General features: G+C 44.3%; 1 protein-coding gene across 6 annotated transcripts in view; it reads right to left on the bottom strand.

Moving 5' to 3' along the window:
* Positions 1 to 20,343, bottom strand: part of TNFAIP8 (TNF alpha induced protein 8) — a 110,421-nt gene that overhangs the window by 22,033 nt on the left and 68,045 nt on the right. The window contains exon 1 of one of the 6 annotated variants that reach the window (XM_014844071.3): positions 14,609 to 15,055. The exons of the other annotated variants lie outside the window; for them this stretch is intronic. Coding sequence (XP_014699557.1) covers positions 14,609 to 14,681 — 73 coding nt within the window. The 5' untranslated portion in view covers positions 14,682 to 15,055. Of the gene's footprint in view, positions 1 to 14,608; positions 15,056 to 20,343 lie in introns of those variants that run through there. 6 annotated transcript variants of the gene reach the window in all.

A 20,343-nucleotide genomic window follows, 5' to 3' on the forward strand; every position in this document is an offset into this window, starting at 1 on the left:
CATCCTACTAGAATAGGTATAGGGTTTGACCCACGTATGGTAACCATGACCCCATTCTTTATAAATTTATGATTTATTTCTAAATTTGGCAAATGAAGCTTAGTTGTCCCAAAGAATCATTACTGACTTTACCCTAACCCAAACTAAAAATATTTGCATGCATTTTGTATTTTAAATCATCATTCTCCAGCACAGTTTCTTATTTGAAAAACAAATAGAAGCTCAGAGACTAACACTTGCACAGAGTTATGGATTCAGAAAAAGAAACACCTTTTTCGTTGTTAGAGCCACTCTCATCTAATAAATGCTGTGTCTAAGTCAGCATTCCCTCAAAATGTAGTGTTAAGACTTCTTAAATCCCTAAGACCAAAAAAAAAAAACGCTCCTTAGAATAAAAAGGAGAGACAAAAATATTTTTATTAAGGGTTGAGAAATTACATTGTTTAGGGAGACAGCAAGAAAAAATAAAACATCAAGTTATCTTTAAAGCACTAAAACAATAGCCATAGGCAACAAGATGCCAGAAAAACCTTCTGGGATCTGTCAAAATAATACAATTCTTCCCAGGTTTCTAAGGGGCTACCTGACAAAAGAAATGCAAGAAACACCAGATTGATTGGAATTGACTTTGGGGGGAAAAATTGCTACTTCCAGCAGGCTTAGATTCAAGAAGACAAGTCACACAGCACATACAGCTGTCCAGGCACATGCTCCCGACCTTTGGTTTCAGCTGCTACATAGGCAGGTGAAGATTAGTTCCCCACTACCTACCCCAGGAGGGTGATTTTTTTTAAAGGAGCTAACAATAAAAGAGGCAACACAAAGAGAATACTGACTCTAGCTGATTCTCACGACTATTCAAATATCCTCTTATTTAATTAAAAAAAAAACACACAAAACACCAGCACCATAAAATAAGTTTCAATCTGTGTAATAGAAAATGTCAGGTGAAGTGATGGCTTGGAAAAAATGAGAAAGCAAAGTAGCTGGCTTTGAGCTTCATACTTATCAGGCATGCTGGAATGAGTGACAAAGACCTATGCTGTCCAGAAATCCCCCTCTTTATTTTTAAGCCTGGAAACTGGTTAGTCATATCTATACTGAACACTTCCTGTCCAGGGGCACGATGATGGCAACAAACTGCCAAGTTTAGTAGCTGCCTACATGTAGTCAATTGAGTCATTCATGGAATAAAAAAGAGCATCAAACATTAAAAAGAAAAAATCTGACTACTGAACCTTTAAAAGATATACAATGAAAACAGGTTTGACTATTTCACAGAAAAGGGATAGGTGGTGCCATGGAAAAAAAAAGAAAACAACAGACAAAATTACTCTAAGAGACTATGTGCTGGTACTTTCTGTGACATTCTAGCCCCACAACCAAATATAACAGTTCCCTCACTCCCACCCTCGAGATTAAATAGTCCAAGTGACATTTCACATCTTCATTTACAAAAATGCCTGAAGACTGTAGAACGTCTCAAGGAACTAAGCAACAACAACAAAATCAATTTGTTCCTTTTTTCTTTTAATTTGGCCTAATTATATTTTAAAGGAAGGGCCGCCTGAGAATTTTAATGAAACAAGACTGAAGAGGACTAAAATATAGATCAGGAATGTAAACTTCATTAACTGGTCTAATACCATGATGTTAGATTAAAAACTCATCTTTGAGCAAGAGAGGAAAATAATTAAGGATTGTTAAGAATGACCCTTTCCCCAGCAACCCTGAGGGCTGTGTCAGACTTCACCGAGGCTGCCTCTCCCAACGGCAATTATAATTTACCTGATTAACCCTTACACATGTTGAAACAAGCCAGCTAAACGTCCACTGCTGAGAAACATAACGAACACACCTCCCCTCCCCCAGGGCCCTAACCACATGCACAAAGGGGGCAACCCCAAAGCATATGGGGATAGAGGGCAATGATAGGAATGTCAAGTAATGGCTCCTGAACTTCTAGGGTTATCAGCTTGATCACCAAGTCAAAGCTATAGTGGAGTGAGTCAAATAATTTAAACCATTTCTGCCTATAAAAACTCTCAGCCTGAAATTCTTCAGGGAGCCTGCTTACCATCAGACTTGTTAATGAGTGAACCCCCCAGAAATTAGGTCCAGCTTCATTGGGAGGGAGTGATGGCTCTCTGCTCCTCCAATAGCCATTCACCAAAAGTTCCACTGGCCTCCCATCAAACGGATGGCACAATACAGCCGACAGCTTTGAAATGACTCCCACAGGCGGACATTACTGCTTTCCTAATTCATCATCTGCCATTTGCAAGTTTTTTGAGGAAATCATTTTTATAACCCAGTAAGAAAAGTCTCTAGAAATTCAAGCCAACAAACACAGCCCTTGCTTTTCACTGGCCCCAATTTAGCAGTTGGAAAAGCAGCAGCATTCCTCAGTGTCACGTCCTTGTTTACGGGCCCCTGCATGAATCCAGCCTGAGAAGAACTGGAGTGGTTCTGTGTCCTGCAAGTGCCACTATTTCATTGGCTCCAAGTCTGTCTGGTACTTTGGAGACCAGCATCCCACCATGCTTCCTGTTAACTGCAAAATCAGACAAAATAAACCAACTACCAAGATTTCTTATTCCAGTCACAAAGGCCTCTTACCAGGTAGACTGCTGCTCACCTCTCTAGTTTTGCACAAGTAACCTTTTTTTTTCATTTTAGAGTTATTTCCTTACTCCTCCCTTCCTCTCTCTCTACACGCCTACCCCTTCCCTGGCAGGCTCTGCATCAGGCCTGGATCCCGCTCTGTGTCTCCCACCTCCTCCCACTCCCCATCGCTCCCACCCTCTATTTCTTGCTTATTGTTCCCCTGAAATTTCAAAACCTGCCAAATGGCCACTCCCTCGACTTCCTTCACTATTCTGGTTTTCCAGAAGTTTTCTTCTTTCCCTTTCAGTAGGTGCTACTCGCCCCTGAATTCTACCTCCTTGAAAGCTCTTCTGAGAGACTCCTTCTTTAATTATTTCCTTTCTCTGAAGAACTTGAATCCTGCATTTAGACTTATGATATTGGGGAGGGGTGCATTTTCCTTCCAGGAATTTCATAACTGACTCAGTTCTAATTTTAACCCTCAAAAGGTGAAAATGGTTTTATAAGTGCTTTACAATAAGGAGAACAGTCAGTGCACTAATATTTTACTTTTATCAAACAACTTTACAGAAAGGAAGAGTTCCTTGGGGCAAGCCCATCCTTCTCTGCTTTTTAAAGAACGTGAAATGAGTACTTCTTGATCGGGTAAATATCACAGGCAGGCCATGGGTGGGTTCTGTCTCCGAGTGTGATTAGACGTCTTATTTATACAGCACCTCCTGAGTGAGGCTGTCTGATCATTGACACAAGTATTAACTCATTAGTTCTCACAAGGGACGAGCCGTCTAGCATATTTCCACTGGTGTGACAATTGCCATCTCAGGAAAAATTAAAAATTTCTCAGAATGGATCAACTTAATAGTGTGGCGCAATCAAATTTAATATGTATAACACTAAAACCCTCAGAGTTCCAGATTATATGTCAAATCTAGGGTATCCCTGGCAGAAGCATCAGTGTTTTTCCAGTCACTTCCCGTGACAAGCTCCTGTCACAGGAAGAAAAAACATGGAGGGAGAGGAAATGAAGGCAAAAGGGAGGAGAGAAACATTTTCTAACTTTCAGACTGGCCAAAGCTTTTTCCTAGTATGAAGAGCTGGATTAAATTTCCGACCTAAATTTACTTGTTACCCTCATGCACCAGTGCTGATTTTGTGCGATTACCACAAGGAGAGGTTGGAGGTGAGGGGGTGGAGATCAGGAAAGAATCTGCAGGCAGCTAGGACTTGGAAGGTGTGCATCAATGGAATGATAAAAGCCTTCCTCCCTCAGGAGACTGGGCACTTGCACACAGCTTGGGCAGTCATCCCTGGAGCCCCACACGCCTTCCCTCATCCCTCAGTTGCCCACTAAATATTGATTGAATATTCATGATGTGTTCTCATCCTTTAGCAGCTGAGCTCTTCAAACCCAGGCTCCCAGCTTTTGCTGAAGTCCAAAGAGAAGGCAGCAAAGCAATCTTCTACAGAAGCTCTCTGTAGCCATGGCTGACCTCGCCTCCATGGGGCTCTCATCCTCCTGGCTTCTAAAGCCCTGCTCTCTCCTTGCTTTCCTCTTACCTCTTGAACTACTCCACTTCTCTTTCCTTTACTGGTTGCATCTACCTCTTTCCCTTGTAAAAGTGGGTATTCTCCAAGGCCAAATCCAGCCCTCTTCTCTCTCTCCAATTTCCCTCAGAGATCACATAAGGGGAATCAACTCTCCCCTTATGACTAGATACTCACACACTTTTCTGCCCGGGCTCCTTTTACTCAGGCTCAGTCTTGTCCTCCAGACCAATGCATGGCTCTTGTCAGTGTGGTATTCCTAAAACACTACTGTGCATCTATCTGCCCTCTTCCAGCTCAAGCCCCCACAGGTCCTAACAACAACTGTGTTCCCATCCTAGAAGGTTTCTTGAGCATGCTTTAGTCTAATACCAATGCCTGCATTTTTCTAACAAGGAAACTTTAGTTCAGAGAGACTAATCAGTGATTGAAAGTTCCACAGGCAACCAAGGGCAAAGTCAAAAGTACAATTGGTCTCCTGATTCTCAGTGCCTTGTCTGTTACCCATAGTGTCCCTCTGGGCAGCCTGGCCTCTAGTCTGGCCCCATATACCACTGCAATATGGCCCACCAATGCCCTCCATGGACCCTCCACTTCACACTGCTGTAAACTGCCTTCCTTCACTCTCCTCTCCTCTTCCTAAAGGGCTTAGCTGAAGTCCCAACTAACCCTTCTGTGAAGTCACTGCTGCCCATGCTGACTTTTGGTGAACACTTCCTCGTCTAGCCTCTCATAGGGTCTGCTGCCTCATCCTCTGAGCTATACTCACCCTAAGCTCCTCATCATGTATTTTGTCCCATGAATGCACCTGTGTGGTGTGTGATGCCCTGAACTAGAAGCTCCTTGAGGGCAGGGCCCTCCACACACACATCGCTGGTTCCCCGGGCCCCGCAGAGGAGGTACTGACTCAGTCAACATTTGTTGTGACAAGTATCTGAGGCCCAGGGAAGGCAGCAGTGATTGAAGAAGAGAGGCTGCATCCTGGAAGCAGGAGTCTACGTGACTGTCCATGGCGGGCAGAACAGCCTCTGCTCCTGGGGACACCTCTAGTCTCCAGCTCCTCACACCAGCTGAGAGGGCCCATGAAAACACATACCCAGGCCAGAGGAGCTGGCACCAAGCATGGATGGCATGTCAAACTGGAAGGCAAGTTCATGAACTCCTTGTTCTCTGCTTGAGAGTCAACCCTGACTTGGACAAATGAGGTCTTAAGGCTTCAGGAGCCCAAAGCTATTGTGGTCATTCACGGCATTCTGCTTAGTGGCCTCTTTGTTTCCTCATTTCCTTGGAAAAACTTTGCTCCTAGTTATTTATAAAATTAAATGTTGTTTCTCACTGCAAAGCTGGAGAGTATATTCCCACATAAGTTCACAAACAATATTACCGTCATGCACCACGTAATGACATTTCAGTCAACACTGGACTGCCGGTATGACAGTGGTCCCATATGATTAGTACCATATACTTAGGTGGGTAGTAGGCTGTATCACCTAGGTTTGTGTAAGTACACTCTACAATGTTCACACAATAATGAAATTGCCGAAGGACGCATTTCTCAGAACGTACCCCCATCCTCAAGCGTCGCATGACTGTATACACACAAATACAAACTCCCATGAGTCTTTAACACCATAAATACCATGAGGTGCCAGCCTAATAACACTGGCATTGCACAATCAGATTCCCAGAGTAGCACTCCCTCAGCCATTTACTGCCCACTCAGCAGTTAGTCATTCAGGACACACCACAGCTCTATGTCTAACTCTTCTTCAAGGTTCTTAAGCCCTTAGAACATGATTTAAGCACCTGCTCCTTTCAGGTATCTTAGTCACTGATTGGGGGAGCATTGGGCTGCAGCCCCACAGCCACTTCCTGAAATAGAATGTGTGGTGAACCCCAGATTGCACTGGGGAAAACAAGGCAATGAGACACCCATCGGCTCCAACAGTGTCATATCTGTGTCTGAATGCTGACTACCATCTTACCCACAGACACGCACACCTTCTCCCCAAAAAGGAGCGCCCTTGCCCAACAAGAACCCCAACAGCTAATTTTCCTGAGTGATGTTCTCAAAGGAATGAAAACAAGTGAGCTTGCTGTTTGAGTGCCTCTCCCTCAGTCTACCACTTTCAAAACCAGGGGTCTAATGGGATCTATTCCCAGTGCTAAATTTTATTTCACAAGGCGTCCTCATCTTCCACTCTCCCAAGTCACACGTAGGAGAAGGTGAAATAGGAAATCTCCATATGTTCAATCATTCCATTTAGGTTTTATAAATTCCCCCACGTAGTGAATGACACCTATACAAACAGATTAGGCCTGTCCTGCTCTAAGGAGATCTCACGCAAAAATCCAGGATGCTGCAACTCACGTCTGCAAAACTTCTTGTTTAGCAAACAGGCACAAGGTGGGTAGAAAGGGCCTGGACATCTCTGGGCTTTGCTTCCTCATCTCTAAAATGAACAGGTTAGAGGCAAGGACCTGCAAAGCTGCTGTTAACTCTAAATCATGGTGATTCTACTTGTATTTATAGGGGAATCATTTTAATTACCAAAGGCTTCTCAGTGCAGATCTTCTTTAAATATTGCAGATACACATAATATTTGATGTTTTTTTAATTCAGCTTACATTATCATTTTAGGCACAATCCACTAAATGAAGACAGGTATACAACCATGCTCATCTCATTGTTTTCCACATTGTAGTGTCTTTCTCATATAGATGGAAATGTTGAGAAATAAATGGTTTGTGGCAAATCCAGCGCCTCTGCATTATTTTGAAATGAAATCACTGGGTCCTGAGATTTTCCGGCCCTACTGCATTCTCCTTCACCCGCTGACTTTTTTGGCTACTTCCTGGATTACCAACAGCCAGGAGCAGAGAATTTAATCATCCATGTTATCCTGATTTTTCAACGGCATCAGAATGCAGGCACAAAAAAGGTGTGACGCACATTCAGTCTGATGAACGTTTCAAAAGTGAGGAAGAAAAAGGCCTGAATATACTTAAGCTGCAGAGCTGGGGGTGTCAGTCAATGCCAGGTTACCCGTGATGTCCACTGTAGAGGAGACAGTATGGCACAGATCTCTAAACGGATCTTCCGCTTTTAGTCCTTGTCAGCACACCACACTCCAAGGCTAATGACTACATAAAAGGAAACATAATCACATCAAAGTCTGGTATTTTAGAGCATATGCTGCACCTTTCACATTATATATGACATCAAGGTCAGCTGCACCAAGTGCCATGCATTTCATTAGAGACCAACCATTGCTTCACCTCTTTTCTATTCATTCCCTCTGCAGAGCAAGGGCTGAGCAAGAAGGCAAGAGGGGAGAAAACTGGTACAGTGATGCTTAGCAATGAATGCTATTATATAGCTGCCACACCGCGAGAGCTTAAAACAGGGAGGACACTACATGGCGTGGCAGCTTACATACCACCATTGAGCCTTTTGATTACAGAAGAGGATATTAGTGAATCAGCACCATGGGACAACTGAGCTTTTCTCTTCTATGACAAATACTCTTCCAGGTATTAGTCCCATTCTTTCTAGTGGAAGTATCTTTTTGTCTCCCTGAAGAGTAGTATCCCTAGGAGGTGGGGCAATGCTGACTATGAGGTCTCGGGAAGGCTCTGCCAGGCTGCCTGCTGGCATGATGTGCTTGGGGGGCAGCCTTCAGGCATACCTCTGTCTGGCATTTGACTGACCTCATTCACTTGACTGGCAAGCTGACTGATCAAAATGGGCTTCTTGAAAACCCACTAGGGAACTGCGGACCGCAGCTATGGCAGACTATGATGTGATGGGCTCAGCTTCTCAGTCCAGAGAAACTACTGCAGAAGCACTGAGCAACAGGTTAGGTGCCTGTTACATGATATTTAAACTGAGGAGGGCTACAATTGAGAGTCAAATGCCTGTGCATATTCCCAACAAATTAATATATTATCCCGAGATACAACAAATTAACTGAGTGGAACACAACTGTGCTGAGAATCACTCACTTGTGTATACACACACACCTTGCAGATTTTAAAGAAACTTGAAACTCAGTGGATGCTACAAAGTCACCAAGTTGTGATAACATAACACACATGTAACTGAACCCTGTTTCACATCAGTGACCAGGGGAGTCCACACTCTCCATTCTTAAGCTAGCCGCTGCCCCAGCAAGTGAGGTGCCTCTTGTCCCAAAGGTACTCAGGTCCCTCTCACTGCAGTGGGCTCCAGATGCCTCCTACCCAGCCCTGCTGGGCTCCTAGACCTCCTGCATCAGGGGCAGAAAGATGCACTCGAGTAACCCCACCTGTGCCCCTGAATGGCAAAGAGCGAGCCAGGGCCTGGGCTCTTCTCTTTCTCCTCCAAGACACCTGGTCTCTCCACTCAAACTGGGGCACAAGTGGACACAGGACCACAGAGAGCATCCTCCTGAGCCCCAAGCTTCCTTGAGGATGGGGGAGGGCAGCTTTTGCACCTTCCTGGAGGTACGCATCAGGGTTGAAAGCACAGGCTCTACAGTTAGTCAGCTTCCATTCAAAGCCTGATTCCACCTTTCCTAGCTTTGTGGTTTTAGGCACATTTTTTAACCTCTCTGAACCTCAGTTTTCTAAATCGTTATGTGGTATTAACACAAAGGGTTATCACACAAATATTAAATGAGACAATATAGATAACCAGATGCTTAGCACTGTCTGGCACAGCTTCAAAATTGTTTTTTCAGTCTTCAGGGCAATTTGAGATGCTGGCAAGCCACTGTGGGCCCTGGACCCAGTGATCAAAGACACATGCTTGTTTTGCTTGCCATTACAAGTACTCATTGGAGAATTTAAGGAACCTTAAATAGGTTTGTCCTCTAGATTTGGAAAGCACTATTCCTATAAAGTGAGACTAGACAACTTTTAAGCAGTGCTCTAAAAGTTTTCATCATGTCATGCAATCTCATTTTAAATTCATTAATTAGCTTGATAATACTTTATTAGGCCATCCTATATGGGAGGCCCTTGGTCAGGCACTGAGGATTCAGAAAAAAAATACACACAAATCTTGCTGTCAAAAAGCTATAATGAAGTGGAGGCAAAGGAAAAGAAAAATCAAACCATGATACATGAAAGCATGGTACAACTGAGAGAAGTATGGGGTGTTATGGGGATAGCCTGAAAGAGCATCTACTCCAACCTGGTTCAGATCAGAGATACTTGAGGAGTGGCAAGAGAGTGATGCCAACAAAGGAAACAGCACTTGCTGAGGGAAAAAGGGGGTAAATAAGAAGGCAACACTAGGGTTGGACAGACCAGCCTGATGGTGTGGTAGATATTTGTTGTTTTGTTGGTGATCCAAGTGAGAACTCCCTTTCTATTTCTGGAGAAGTCCTCATTTTACAAGTGGTGGAAGGAGTCAGACCTCTGTCTCCCACTACCAAAGTTGGAAATAGAAGTTCCCTCGCCCATAGGCAGCAAGCGGTAGGTACCCAATCCAGCACTGAAGAATCACAGGGTTTCTTTCCGGGACTTTGAATGTCGAGGATGACCAAATATTCAGCCACATTAGGAGTCCCAGCAGTGACAAAAGTGAAAAATACAGAGGAGGCGAAGGCTGTGGCAAGGTCCCAACCTAGCAATTCTTGGGTATGACCTTGGCTGCATTTCCTGATGTATTTTCCAGGCTTTCTGTGGATGTAAGAACTACACAATACACTTCATAAATTCTTCTCCTTATGATAGGAAGAATCAATTTCCATTTCTTACAACCAAGAACTCTGATGGCAGAAGTAGTTATTGAAATCATCAGGATATAAATGCTGAGGGTTTGAACCAACGCAGGGACAGGGAAGGTGAAGAGAAGAAGATGCATTAAACAGATAATGAGGAGGATGAAGTGCCAAGTGGAAGCTGAAGATAAAGGAAAGGGCAGGGTCCAGGACAACTTGCAGATTTGTAGTTTGGAAGCCAAAAAGAGACCAATGAGAGCCAGATGGCCTAGCAGTTAGTTTGGTGCACTCTGCTCCGGCAGCCCAGGTTCGGTTCCCGGGCACAGAACCACACCACTCATCTGTCAGTAGCCATGCTGTGGCAGTGGCTCACAGTGAAGGGACTAGAAGGACTTACAACTAGAACATACAACTATGCACTGGGACTTTGGGGATGGGGGAAAAAAGGAATATTGTCAACAGATGGTGGCTCAGAGCAAATCTTTCTCAGCAAACAAAAACAAATGTAAAAAAAAGAGAGAACAATGATATTCAGTGAAAATACAAATGGAGGATCAGACCTATGAAGAGTAGGAAATGATGGGCTCAGTTTAGTTCTGTTGAATTTGAGGTACCTATATGACATTCAAAGCATGGCATTTACCAGGCAGCTGGCTGGACAGGTAGCTCTCAGAAGAGCCCAGGCTGGAGGTCTAGGATATGAGAAAGAAACAGCTAGAAAAAGGAAGGGAAATTAGGAGAGTAGAGTGTCAGAGGAACCAAGGAAGGAGTTTTAAGATTTTAGGGACACTGGCCTCTTGGCATCAAACGCTGCAAAAACGTCAGGTAAGATCAGGATGAAAATATGAATGCTGAGTCACTGGTGATTTTAGCACCTGGGAAGTCACTGATGATTTTGTGACTTCACTGGAGTGGTGGAGAAAAAGACGGACTTCAGTGGTATGAGGGATGGCAAAGAGTGCAAAAGAAGAAACACAGAAAAGTTGTTTTTTTTAAGATTTTATTTTTTTCCTTTTTCTCCCCAAAGCCACCCAGTACATAGTCGTATATTCTTCGTTGTGGGTCCTTCTAGTTGTGGCATGTGGGATGCTGCCTCAGCATGGCTTGATGAGCAGTGCCATGTCCGCGCCCAGGATTCGAACCTACGAAACACTGGGCCGCCTGCAGCGGAGCATACGAACCCAACCACTTGGCCACGGGGCCAGCCCCAAAAGTTTTTTTTTTTTTAAAAAAAGGTTCATTTTAAAGAAGAGAGAAATACCTAAAACTGGACAAAGTTGTTGAGAATCACCTTTAAAGAATGGAGATCATTCATTTCACAAATACTTAATGATCACCTTTTACTGTGTAGGTCTGAGAGATACAGCAGAGAATAAAAGACATAGTCTTTCCCTCAAGAGCTTGTGGTCAAGAGAAAAGATGCTAAACAATGTGGTGAGTGCCAGCGAGGAAAAGAATAGGTGCTCTGACAGAGGGCAACAAGGGATCCTAATTGAGGTTGGAGGTTCAGAAAAAGCCTCTCCAAGGAGCGGACCAGGAAAAGGGAGTCAGGTGGGGAGAAGGATATTTTAGCCAGAAAGTGAAGGTGCCAACATTCTAAAGCAGGAGCTCGAGCACGCCTATCCACTGAAGGGAAGGAGCCAGGAAAGACGTGGGGCCGACTGGTGAGGTGAGGAACCCAAGGTAGAAGGAGTGGCCTTCTTCAGCAGGGACAACACCTGTTTCACTGACACTGGGAAGGTGGGTGTGGGCGAAGGTGAGTCTGTCAGTCCCGGAGCAGGAAGTTGAGGGAGTTGTCTGATGGGTACTGTTTTTCTTTGTGAAATAGCAGGCCTGGTGAGGCATAGAGAACTAGGCGAGGTCGTGGTGGGAAATGCTATTATGGGCAATGGAGGAGGAGCTGAGCTCACTCACAGCTCAATCCTTACTCTCTTCCAAGTTCACAAAGCAACCCCTTCCAACAATGGCTTTCTCGCTTTCTGGTACTAAAGCTTCAAAAACCAGGACAAAAGAGCCCTGGATCCCCTGATGCTTAGCACTGCAAAAGGTCCTCAGAGATCTTAACTGCCATTCACTTTTCCTACTTCATAATTAAGTAATTTACTCAACAGGAAGCAACTGAATGCCAAAAATATGGTTACCGACCTATCCCCTCAGGAAGCCCCCATCCACTGGAAACTGTTGATATCCTCCTTTCAATGGCCTTCCCCTTTTTAATAACATGAGTTTCTTCTTTCATTTCTCTTGCTTTCCTATCCGTTTTATGCCTGGATATCTTCAATTCATTCAGCTTCTAATAAAGTAAGGCCTGGATTATTTTTCTTAGTTTGATACTCAAGCACAATCACCTATTCATTTCTAAGTAGGCAAAACTAAATCAATTCTTTAGGAGGTGGCTATAGACCAAGGATGGAGGGTCAGCACTCCTGGCACGGAGTCAAGTACGTTCCAAGCTAAGATGGCTTAACAATATCCCTAGTCATTGGCTTCTATGTTCACTCACATACACAAATATGCTGGCCTCCAAAGACCTCTGAATCCGACTTGATATTTTTTTCAGATCCAACCCCAAACAAAGTATACTAGTCTCTCACTGCGGTTCAGAATAATGACTTAAAAGTATCTCCCATTACAGCAAATCACACATGAAGCATCCGAAGGCAATTTTCTTGCAATGCAGACACTGTGGAGAGCTCATGGTGACCTCACACTAAATAGGATACATAAGTCCATCAGGAGAAAAAATAAGCTAAGGAGAGGGAAAGGGATTAGTAAGGATAGAGAAGTAAAATAACTAAGTTATTTACACAGCACAGCTCCACTCATAGACATCTGAGCAGTGGTAGCTAAACAGAAGGTTCTAGATTACAGCCAACAACCAGCCTTGCAAGAACTACCTGGGACACACATACACATGACACACACACATATACACAGACACTCGTCCTTTGTTTCCTGGCAGAAGCTACAATGATTCTGCCTGATAATTAAGTATTTGATCAATCTCCCTCAAGAGTTATTCCATATCCTACCCTAATAGCCATCAATTTAAAACTCTAGCACCTCACGTTATTTTAAAAGAAACATTCTGGGCTTTCTATAAAAAGCACAGAGGCCAGATAATTTGCTGCAGGTCTGTAGAACGTAAATGATGTCAAGTGGAGGTAAGGTGAGGAACAAGCGGAAGGGGACCATTAAGGGACCACTTCACACTCCAGTTTTCAGGCTTGCAATCAGAGAGCTGGGCAGGAGGGAAGAATGTGGATGCTGCTAGAGAAAGGTATAATATACTTCAGGATACTGCTTTCCCACCTTCTCCCCACTCCCTTTTTCTCAAAAGAAAGGAAAAACATGCCTGGCAGAAAATAGCAATTTAAGTACTACTCATAATTCATACAAAAGTGCACTGTTGGATTCTCTCAGCCAGTTCCCTATTTGCCTTCAACTACTTTTGACTTACTGTAAACTGCTGTTAAAAAGACAGAAAAGAAAAGCATCCATCAGCACATAGCTCCATCAGGACAGAGGCCACAGTGAGGAAATTAATCCCCCAAGCTCCACATCAAGCTCAAAAACAATGCTCTTGGCTGTCATTTTTCATTCACACCAGCCCCGTATTGCTATTAAACAAGCCTCTTTTTTATTGACTGCTTTCCTCACACAGCCTAATTAGGTAAACATCAGCCCACAGAGATTATATTATGAAACACAGAGCTTTACTTTGAGCGGGGAAATCAGTAAAAGACAGAAGAGGACAAGTTTCAAGGGCTCTCCCTACTGATAAATACCAAATGGAGAAATGATGGGGTTCCTCTCTGTTCCTCCGGGCTCCCAGAGCTGCTGTGATTGACTTGAAACCTACCAGTTTCCCAAGAGGCAACTTGAAAAGGAATTTCACAATCTTGAACAGTCTCCTTTCTTTACTCTTTAATTTTCCCCAACTAGCCCCACTTCCACCCCCACTTACAAGAGGACTTTTGTATACATAAAGTTTCAGGAAACAAAGCATACAAACACTCACACACAAATAAACTCCCCAAACTAACACCAGCGTATAATTGTGTTTTGGTTGGAGCTTTTCCAGCCCTGTCACCGTTCTCTGTTAGGAGTAAATGAAACCCTTTGCTTTGGCAAAGTTAGAAACAGACAAACTCTCCTCAGTTTCAAGCTGCACAAGGCCCCCTCACCTCTCTCAGCCCCCTTAAGCTCCCAACAAAATGAATTCATGCTGAAAAGCCAGCAAGGGGGGGAAAAAACCCCAACCAACCTATTCTCCCAAAAAAGATCTTTCACTTCTCCCCCTCACTCAGCTTCCCCTTTTAGCCGGAAACACACGGCGTTTCCAATGTCTGAAACCCTTTTCAAGAGACCCTGACTCTCAGGGCTCTTCCAGGGGCTGGAGATTTCGGCTGTCCCGATGCTGGCAGGCAGCGCTTTTCCAAGTACATTTTGCATTCTTGGAGTCAATACTGGGACCCTTTCGTTTCCAGGGAAATCTTAAAAAGCAGCCTTTAGTGGGCTGGCGGAGCTAGGTCCGACTCTTCCTCCTCCCCTCCCCTCTGAACGGCAGCCGGGTTAGAAGGGTACAGAGTTCGGCATATTCAGCCCTAACTGAGCTGCGAAGGTGCAGGGAAGGCGGACAAAGTACCCATGGCTCACTTTAAAACTCCATCTGCTCCCCTACTACGCCCTTCCCCCACATTCCTCCGCAGAACTTGGCCAGCCCCCTAAAGAAATCAAAATCCTACCTTCCTTGGATTCTTCTGCTTCGGCGTGCATGGTGTCAGGGTAACCGGCGGCAGGGGCGACTACCGCGGACATGTACTTGGACGAGTCGCAAGTCTGCTCCGCAGCCAAAACCCGCACACGACGACGGAAAATAAAAGGAAGGAAAGCCACTAAAATCAAAACCTCCCCAGGGCGGGAGGGCTGGTTCTGGTGCAGGGATTTTCAGGGGGAAAGTTCTGCAAGAGTGACGAATCGCGTCTCAGCTAGGCGGCGGGAGTCCGCCCCTGAGGCCGCGCGTCCCAGCCGGTGGCAGGCGACCTGGCGCGGCTGGCGGCCCGGGCGCACGCAGGTGGGGCGAGGCGGGACCGCAGCCCGACGCTGGCGAGGCAGGGCAGGGGGTGCCGGCGGCGGACGGAACAGAAAGGCTACGCCTGTGAGCCAAATGTGCAAGAAAGAAAGAAAGGCTCCTCTCAGCGCGCGCTGCAGCTTGACATAAATAATACATGCAAACGCAGTGGAAGAAACGCTTCTGAATCTTTGGGTTACACTTTTCGACGCCCATTTAACTTTCCTTGTCTTGGGGTCTTATACCCCCCAAATTAAGGATTTTAAAGCTGCTCAGTTTTGTGCGTTATTTTTGCAGGAAAGTAACACGGATATTGGGCCATGTGGCTGGAAGGACCTGCTTCACAAGGCACAGTTTCACAAGCCCAAGAGGGGGCCTTTTGATGAAGGTTGGGGCGGCTCCATCCCTTCCCTTTGCAGGGAAAAGCAGAGCAGGCGGCTTACTCATGCAGTATAAGCCCGGCGAGCACTCTTACTCAAACCCCGCCGGCACACTAACTGCTCTGCAGTCACCCAAAGGGTCGTCCCCAGACGGGAGCGCCGATCCCTCCCCGCCTGCCCCCAACAAGCAGGGATAAATTCCATCAAAAGGCCGAGGAGGGGAGAGGAGGGAGGTGGTATCCTGACTTTTGAAACGCTGATAGAATAAAGAGGCTGGAGAGCCTTGAGAACCCATCTCTACTCTAACCCCCGGCCGGGTCCACAGGCTCCTACAATTGGCTGAGAGGAAGGTCTTAGCTTTGTGAAACCTCGTTTTTTCCTTCGGAGAAGTGGGGACAAGAGCTGCCACGGATATCCCTGGTGTTATGGAGGTATTTTGCAGAGCGCTAGTTTTATTATCAGTCTAAGGCAAAAGGTCCTCAAATAACATACCCGAAAGATGGATTAGGAAATTGTGAGAAAAGTTATATTCTTTTCATAAATTTTTTTCAAGTTGCTTTCTTTTTCCTCATTTCCTATTTTCATATGGGCAAAAAACAAGAGTAGAGGCACCATGGTAAATTTAGTGGAAAGAATATACAAAAGATATGGATTTAAAGAGTCTAAACTAAAATTTATCATTTTTATGACCTTGAGCAAATTATTTAAACTCTCTGGGCCTTCCTTTCCTCATCTGTAAAATGAGAATAAAAATAGTATTTACTTCACAGGTTTATGTTTGGTATTAAATAAAGTAATATAAGCAAAAAGTGATTTGAAAAACCGTAAAGTTACTACACAGATCACTACAAACTATTGCACCATTAAAAGTAAATTTTTGTAAAAGATACTCGGGTTTTTTATCTCAATATCGGGTTTGAATAGAAAAAAGTGTTTATTCTATTCACAAGCAGTGAAGGCTACTATAAATATTAATATAAGCTATAGCTATTACATGACTTCCTACTGCTGAGTGATTCTAACATGCCTAACACCCTAAGCAGAATTTTATCTCAGTTTCACTGAAAGGGCAGGACGATGAGAGGAAGACATAGACAGTCGAGAGGAGAGAAGAGGAGAAACATCTGGAAAACATCAGTGTTGTGGAGCCTTCCGGAAACTGACCTCACCACCAAAAGGGTAACAGGCTTCACCCTTCCGAAAGTCAGTTAAATGTGGGGTCCCCGCTGCCACACATCCTGGGTCAGGAGCTGCTAAGATGCATAGCTCCACTCAGTAACCTCAAACTTAGGGAGGACACATCAGGATCATTCTGAACCCAAAGAGGTGCTCCCTCAGCAGTCAGAAGTCACCTTTCCTGTCCTATCCAAGGAATCATTCTGGGATCCCCGCCCATCTGTTCTTGCCCTCCCCCATCGAAGCCCAGATGTCCACAGATGTCCACTAGGCGCCCTGCAGGCTCTCACCAGGGTAGGGCACTACACAGATGAGATACCTCTCATTTATCTATAATTGGACTAAGACACAACACCTTTCAAGGTGATCATTATGCAAATTCAGACAACCCCAATTCCATACCCCATCCTCCACAGGCAGGACTCACTTTCACCTTCTTCTTTCAGAAAGTGTCCCAAAAGAATTACTTATTAAATGTTCTTTTGCAAGTTAAATTATGTACAAACCACATAAGGTGTGTTAAAATACGTCCTTAATGTCCTGCTTGCACTGGCTTCACAAAAAGACCTTGGGCGCTGCTCAGGTCAGCCAAGGAGAACAACCACTGAATGAACGGTTCCAGTGCTGCCATGTCAGCCTTGTAATTCAATTTAGAGTTATTTTAGCAGCTCAGTTGATCTTTGAACATTCACCATGATCCTCAGGAAACCTGGAAAGTTCTTTTGTATTTAAACGCAATCCCGAAGTCACCTTGGGGAAGAATGTCCAGATCTAGCTCAAGAGGAAGGAATGTTCAGTTTATTTTAAATAAGGATGCTCCTCAGTCACTGCATCACCTCAAAGCCATCTGCCCTGGGCAAACTCCACTGCCCCACGCCCCAACCCTGCAAAATGGGCAGTTGATTCTCTGGGGATTCCCTGGTCTTCTGCCATTTCCAGATATACACTAGGTCGGTCACTTCATCTTTATTTTGCTCGCTTTTATTCAAAAGGGGATTAGTTACTTTTTAGCCCCAGTGAATAATGCTCCAGTATATCATAATGATATGATGATGTCATCTCTCATAGGTGGAACCTGTTCACTCCTGGATGTTTAAGAAACACTCCAACATCCTTTAGTCTGGCATACGCTTGGAGTCACACCAACAATCTATTACAGACCACCTGATACATAATAGCAACTAAGTTAGCAACTTCTCATTTACTACCAAACTCTATTTAAATACTATGTTGAACTCCTACCCATGTCTAACAAAGGATCTCCCACCTTCTGTGTCAAGATGGGGGAATTAAAACGCTGGCTAAGATTCTGATGGTCTTTTCATTCATTCAAGCATTATCAAATACTTATATGTGTCACATGTAACTGGGCCCTGCTCATCTGGAACTTACTGGTATAATTTTGATAATTTTTTTTTTGGAGGAAGATTAGCCCTGAGCTAACATCCACTGCCAATCTTCATCTTTTTGCTGAGGAAGATTGTCCCTGAGCTAATATCCATGCTCATCTTCCTCTACTTTATATGTGGGATGCCTGCCACAGCATGGCTTGATAAGGGGTGCATAGGTCCACACCCAGAATCCAAACCGGCAAACCCCATGCTACTGAAGTGGACCACGCGAACTTAACCTCTACACCATGGGGACAGACCCTAATTTTGGCAATTTTGACTATAGACCTAAAGAACTCAACCTTCCAAATGACCTTGGTTCTAAGGTAGGTTTACTAACACCATCTCTCCACTGAACTTTATCACAGAGCAGCAGAAAAACCTCCTCTTAAATTATACTTCAATTAAGCTGTTAGAAAAAGAACCAAAAACACCTGGCCTTTTGGGCCTTTGCCTACAGCTGCCCAGATGTCTGTTAAGAACAGGAACACCAGAATGTTTCTAGACTCACACAAATGAGAAGACCAGCAGAAGTGGGGAGAGTAGGTGCAGCTTATTCAGGACATATCACATACTCTGCTCACATTCAAGACTGCTGTGACTTCTCTGGAGTGAAAAGTACTCAGCATCTCTGTCAATTACTTATATACCTACAGCTTCTAGGTCATAAGAACGCCAGGTCACAAAAATGGTAATTTCATCAATATTTTTATTTCTAACTTGCTGACAAGAGGCTGAATTTGTACATACAACATTTTAGGTAAAAAAAAAAAAGAGTTGTTTACACTTAATATAAAAAGTGGCTTTCTTCTACTTGACTTTGAGGTTTTGCTCAACTTTCCTTGTCTATACCCGATAGTCTTTGAAACTTCCAAGATCCACATGTAAAGTTGGTTTTCCATCTCTCTCATCTTACGTGGGAAAGATGTGTGTTCTTGGTCTCACCTGGTTGGGGCTGCAGGCTTTGCATCCTTCTTATCCTCCTCAGACACTCTCTTGCATTTAACCCCAAAAGAGAGGTGGGGTGAAACGGATGTCTCTCCACAGCCGCGCCCTGGTCCAGGTGATCTCGCTCTCCTTGCCTTAAGGAAATTTTATTTACCAGAAATGGAGAAGGGGCCACTCAAATGACAGAGGAGGTCGCTTATGCACCTTCTCAGGAGACCAACCCTGTACCTCAAGCAGCCTTATGCTTACGCCTTGCTGGGTACCGGGATGAGGCTGGGAGTGTGGGGATAGAGGATGGGGCAGAACTGCTGTGAGGCGAGGAAGAACACTGAGGATGAGTGTGGAGACGGAGGAGGGAGAAGGCTGCCTCCCAGGGCCCTGCTTGGGAGTTTGAAGCTTGTTATGGGTAAACCCTCTCCTCAGTCTCCCCTGTGAATCTTCAGGAAATCCTACATGCTCATTAAAGCTCTGGATGTGAGTGGGTAATTTTGAGGGGATGGGAAGAAGTGCTGACATCTGAGGGGAGCACACACCCGGAGGCAACGGTACATCAGCAGTACACTTGTTTCCTAGGCTTTTATTTCTGTCCTAAGAAGTCTTCCTTGCTAAAAAGCTTTTAGCAGATGATTAAACACACACACACACACACAACACACACTCAAAATCAGGTCTGAAAATATAATCTGAAGAATTTATGACCCATGGTCTTTTATAATAGTTAGCAATGATGCCTTGCATTTATATAGGTTTAATTCAGACTTCCCAATTAGCTCCCTTGGGTCATCATACCCATTTACAGACAGGTAATTAAAGAAAGGGAGGTTATATGATTTGCTCAAGGTCACAAAACTAAGTAATAATATTCTTCAGACTGCAGTAAATGCATTCTAGGCCTCCTGTCTCCTGTATCCGGACTTTCTTTCTTTCTTTTTTTTTTTTTAGGAAGATTAGCCCTGAGCTAACTACTGCTGCCAATCCTCCTCTTTTTGTTGAGGAAGACTGGCCCTGACCTAACATCCATGCCCATCTTCCTCTACTTTATACGTGGGACACCTACCACAATATGGCTTTTTGGCAAGTGGTGCCATGTCCGCACCAGGGATCTGAACCGGCGAACCCTGGGCCGCCGAGAAGTGGAACATGCAAACTTAACCTCTGCACCACCGGGCTGGCCCCTTTCTGGACTTTCTCACTCCATTAAATTACTCATGTAAAATTCAAGTCCTTTATTTTTCAGAAGAATAACTCAAAGACTGCTGTACTAAGAGATTCCCAAAGAGCTTGAGCTGGCCATGATTCTAGCATAGACTGTACGAATCACTCTGTTCGAATGCTTAGATCACAGCCTCAAATTAAAGTTATTCCATTCCTGATATTCAATGCTTTAAATAAGCTACAAGTTTAATAGTTTCTATTTATTCAGTTACATGAAACTATAATAGCTTCTATTTATTCAGCTACCTGAAACTAGAAATCTTTTTTTTTTTTTAATTACAAGTTTGGTCAGGCCCCTA

This window comes from Equus asinus, chromosome 9 (assembly GCF_041296235.1).
Source record: "Equus asinus isolate D_3611 breed Donkey chromosome 9, EquAss-T2T_v2, whole genome shotgun sequence".
Taxonomy (NCBI): domain Eukaryota; kingdom Metazoa; phylum Chordata; class Mammalia; order Perissodactyla; family Equidae; genus Equus; species Equus asinus.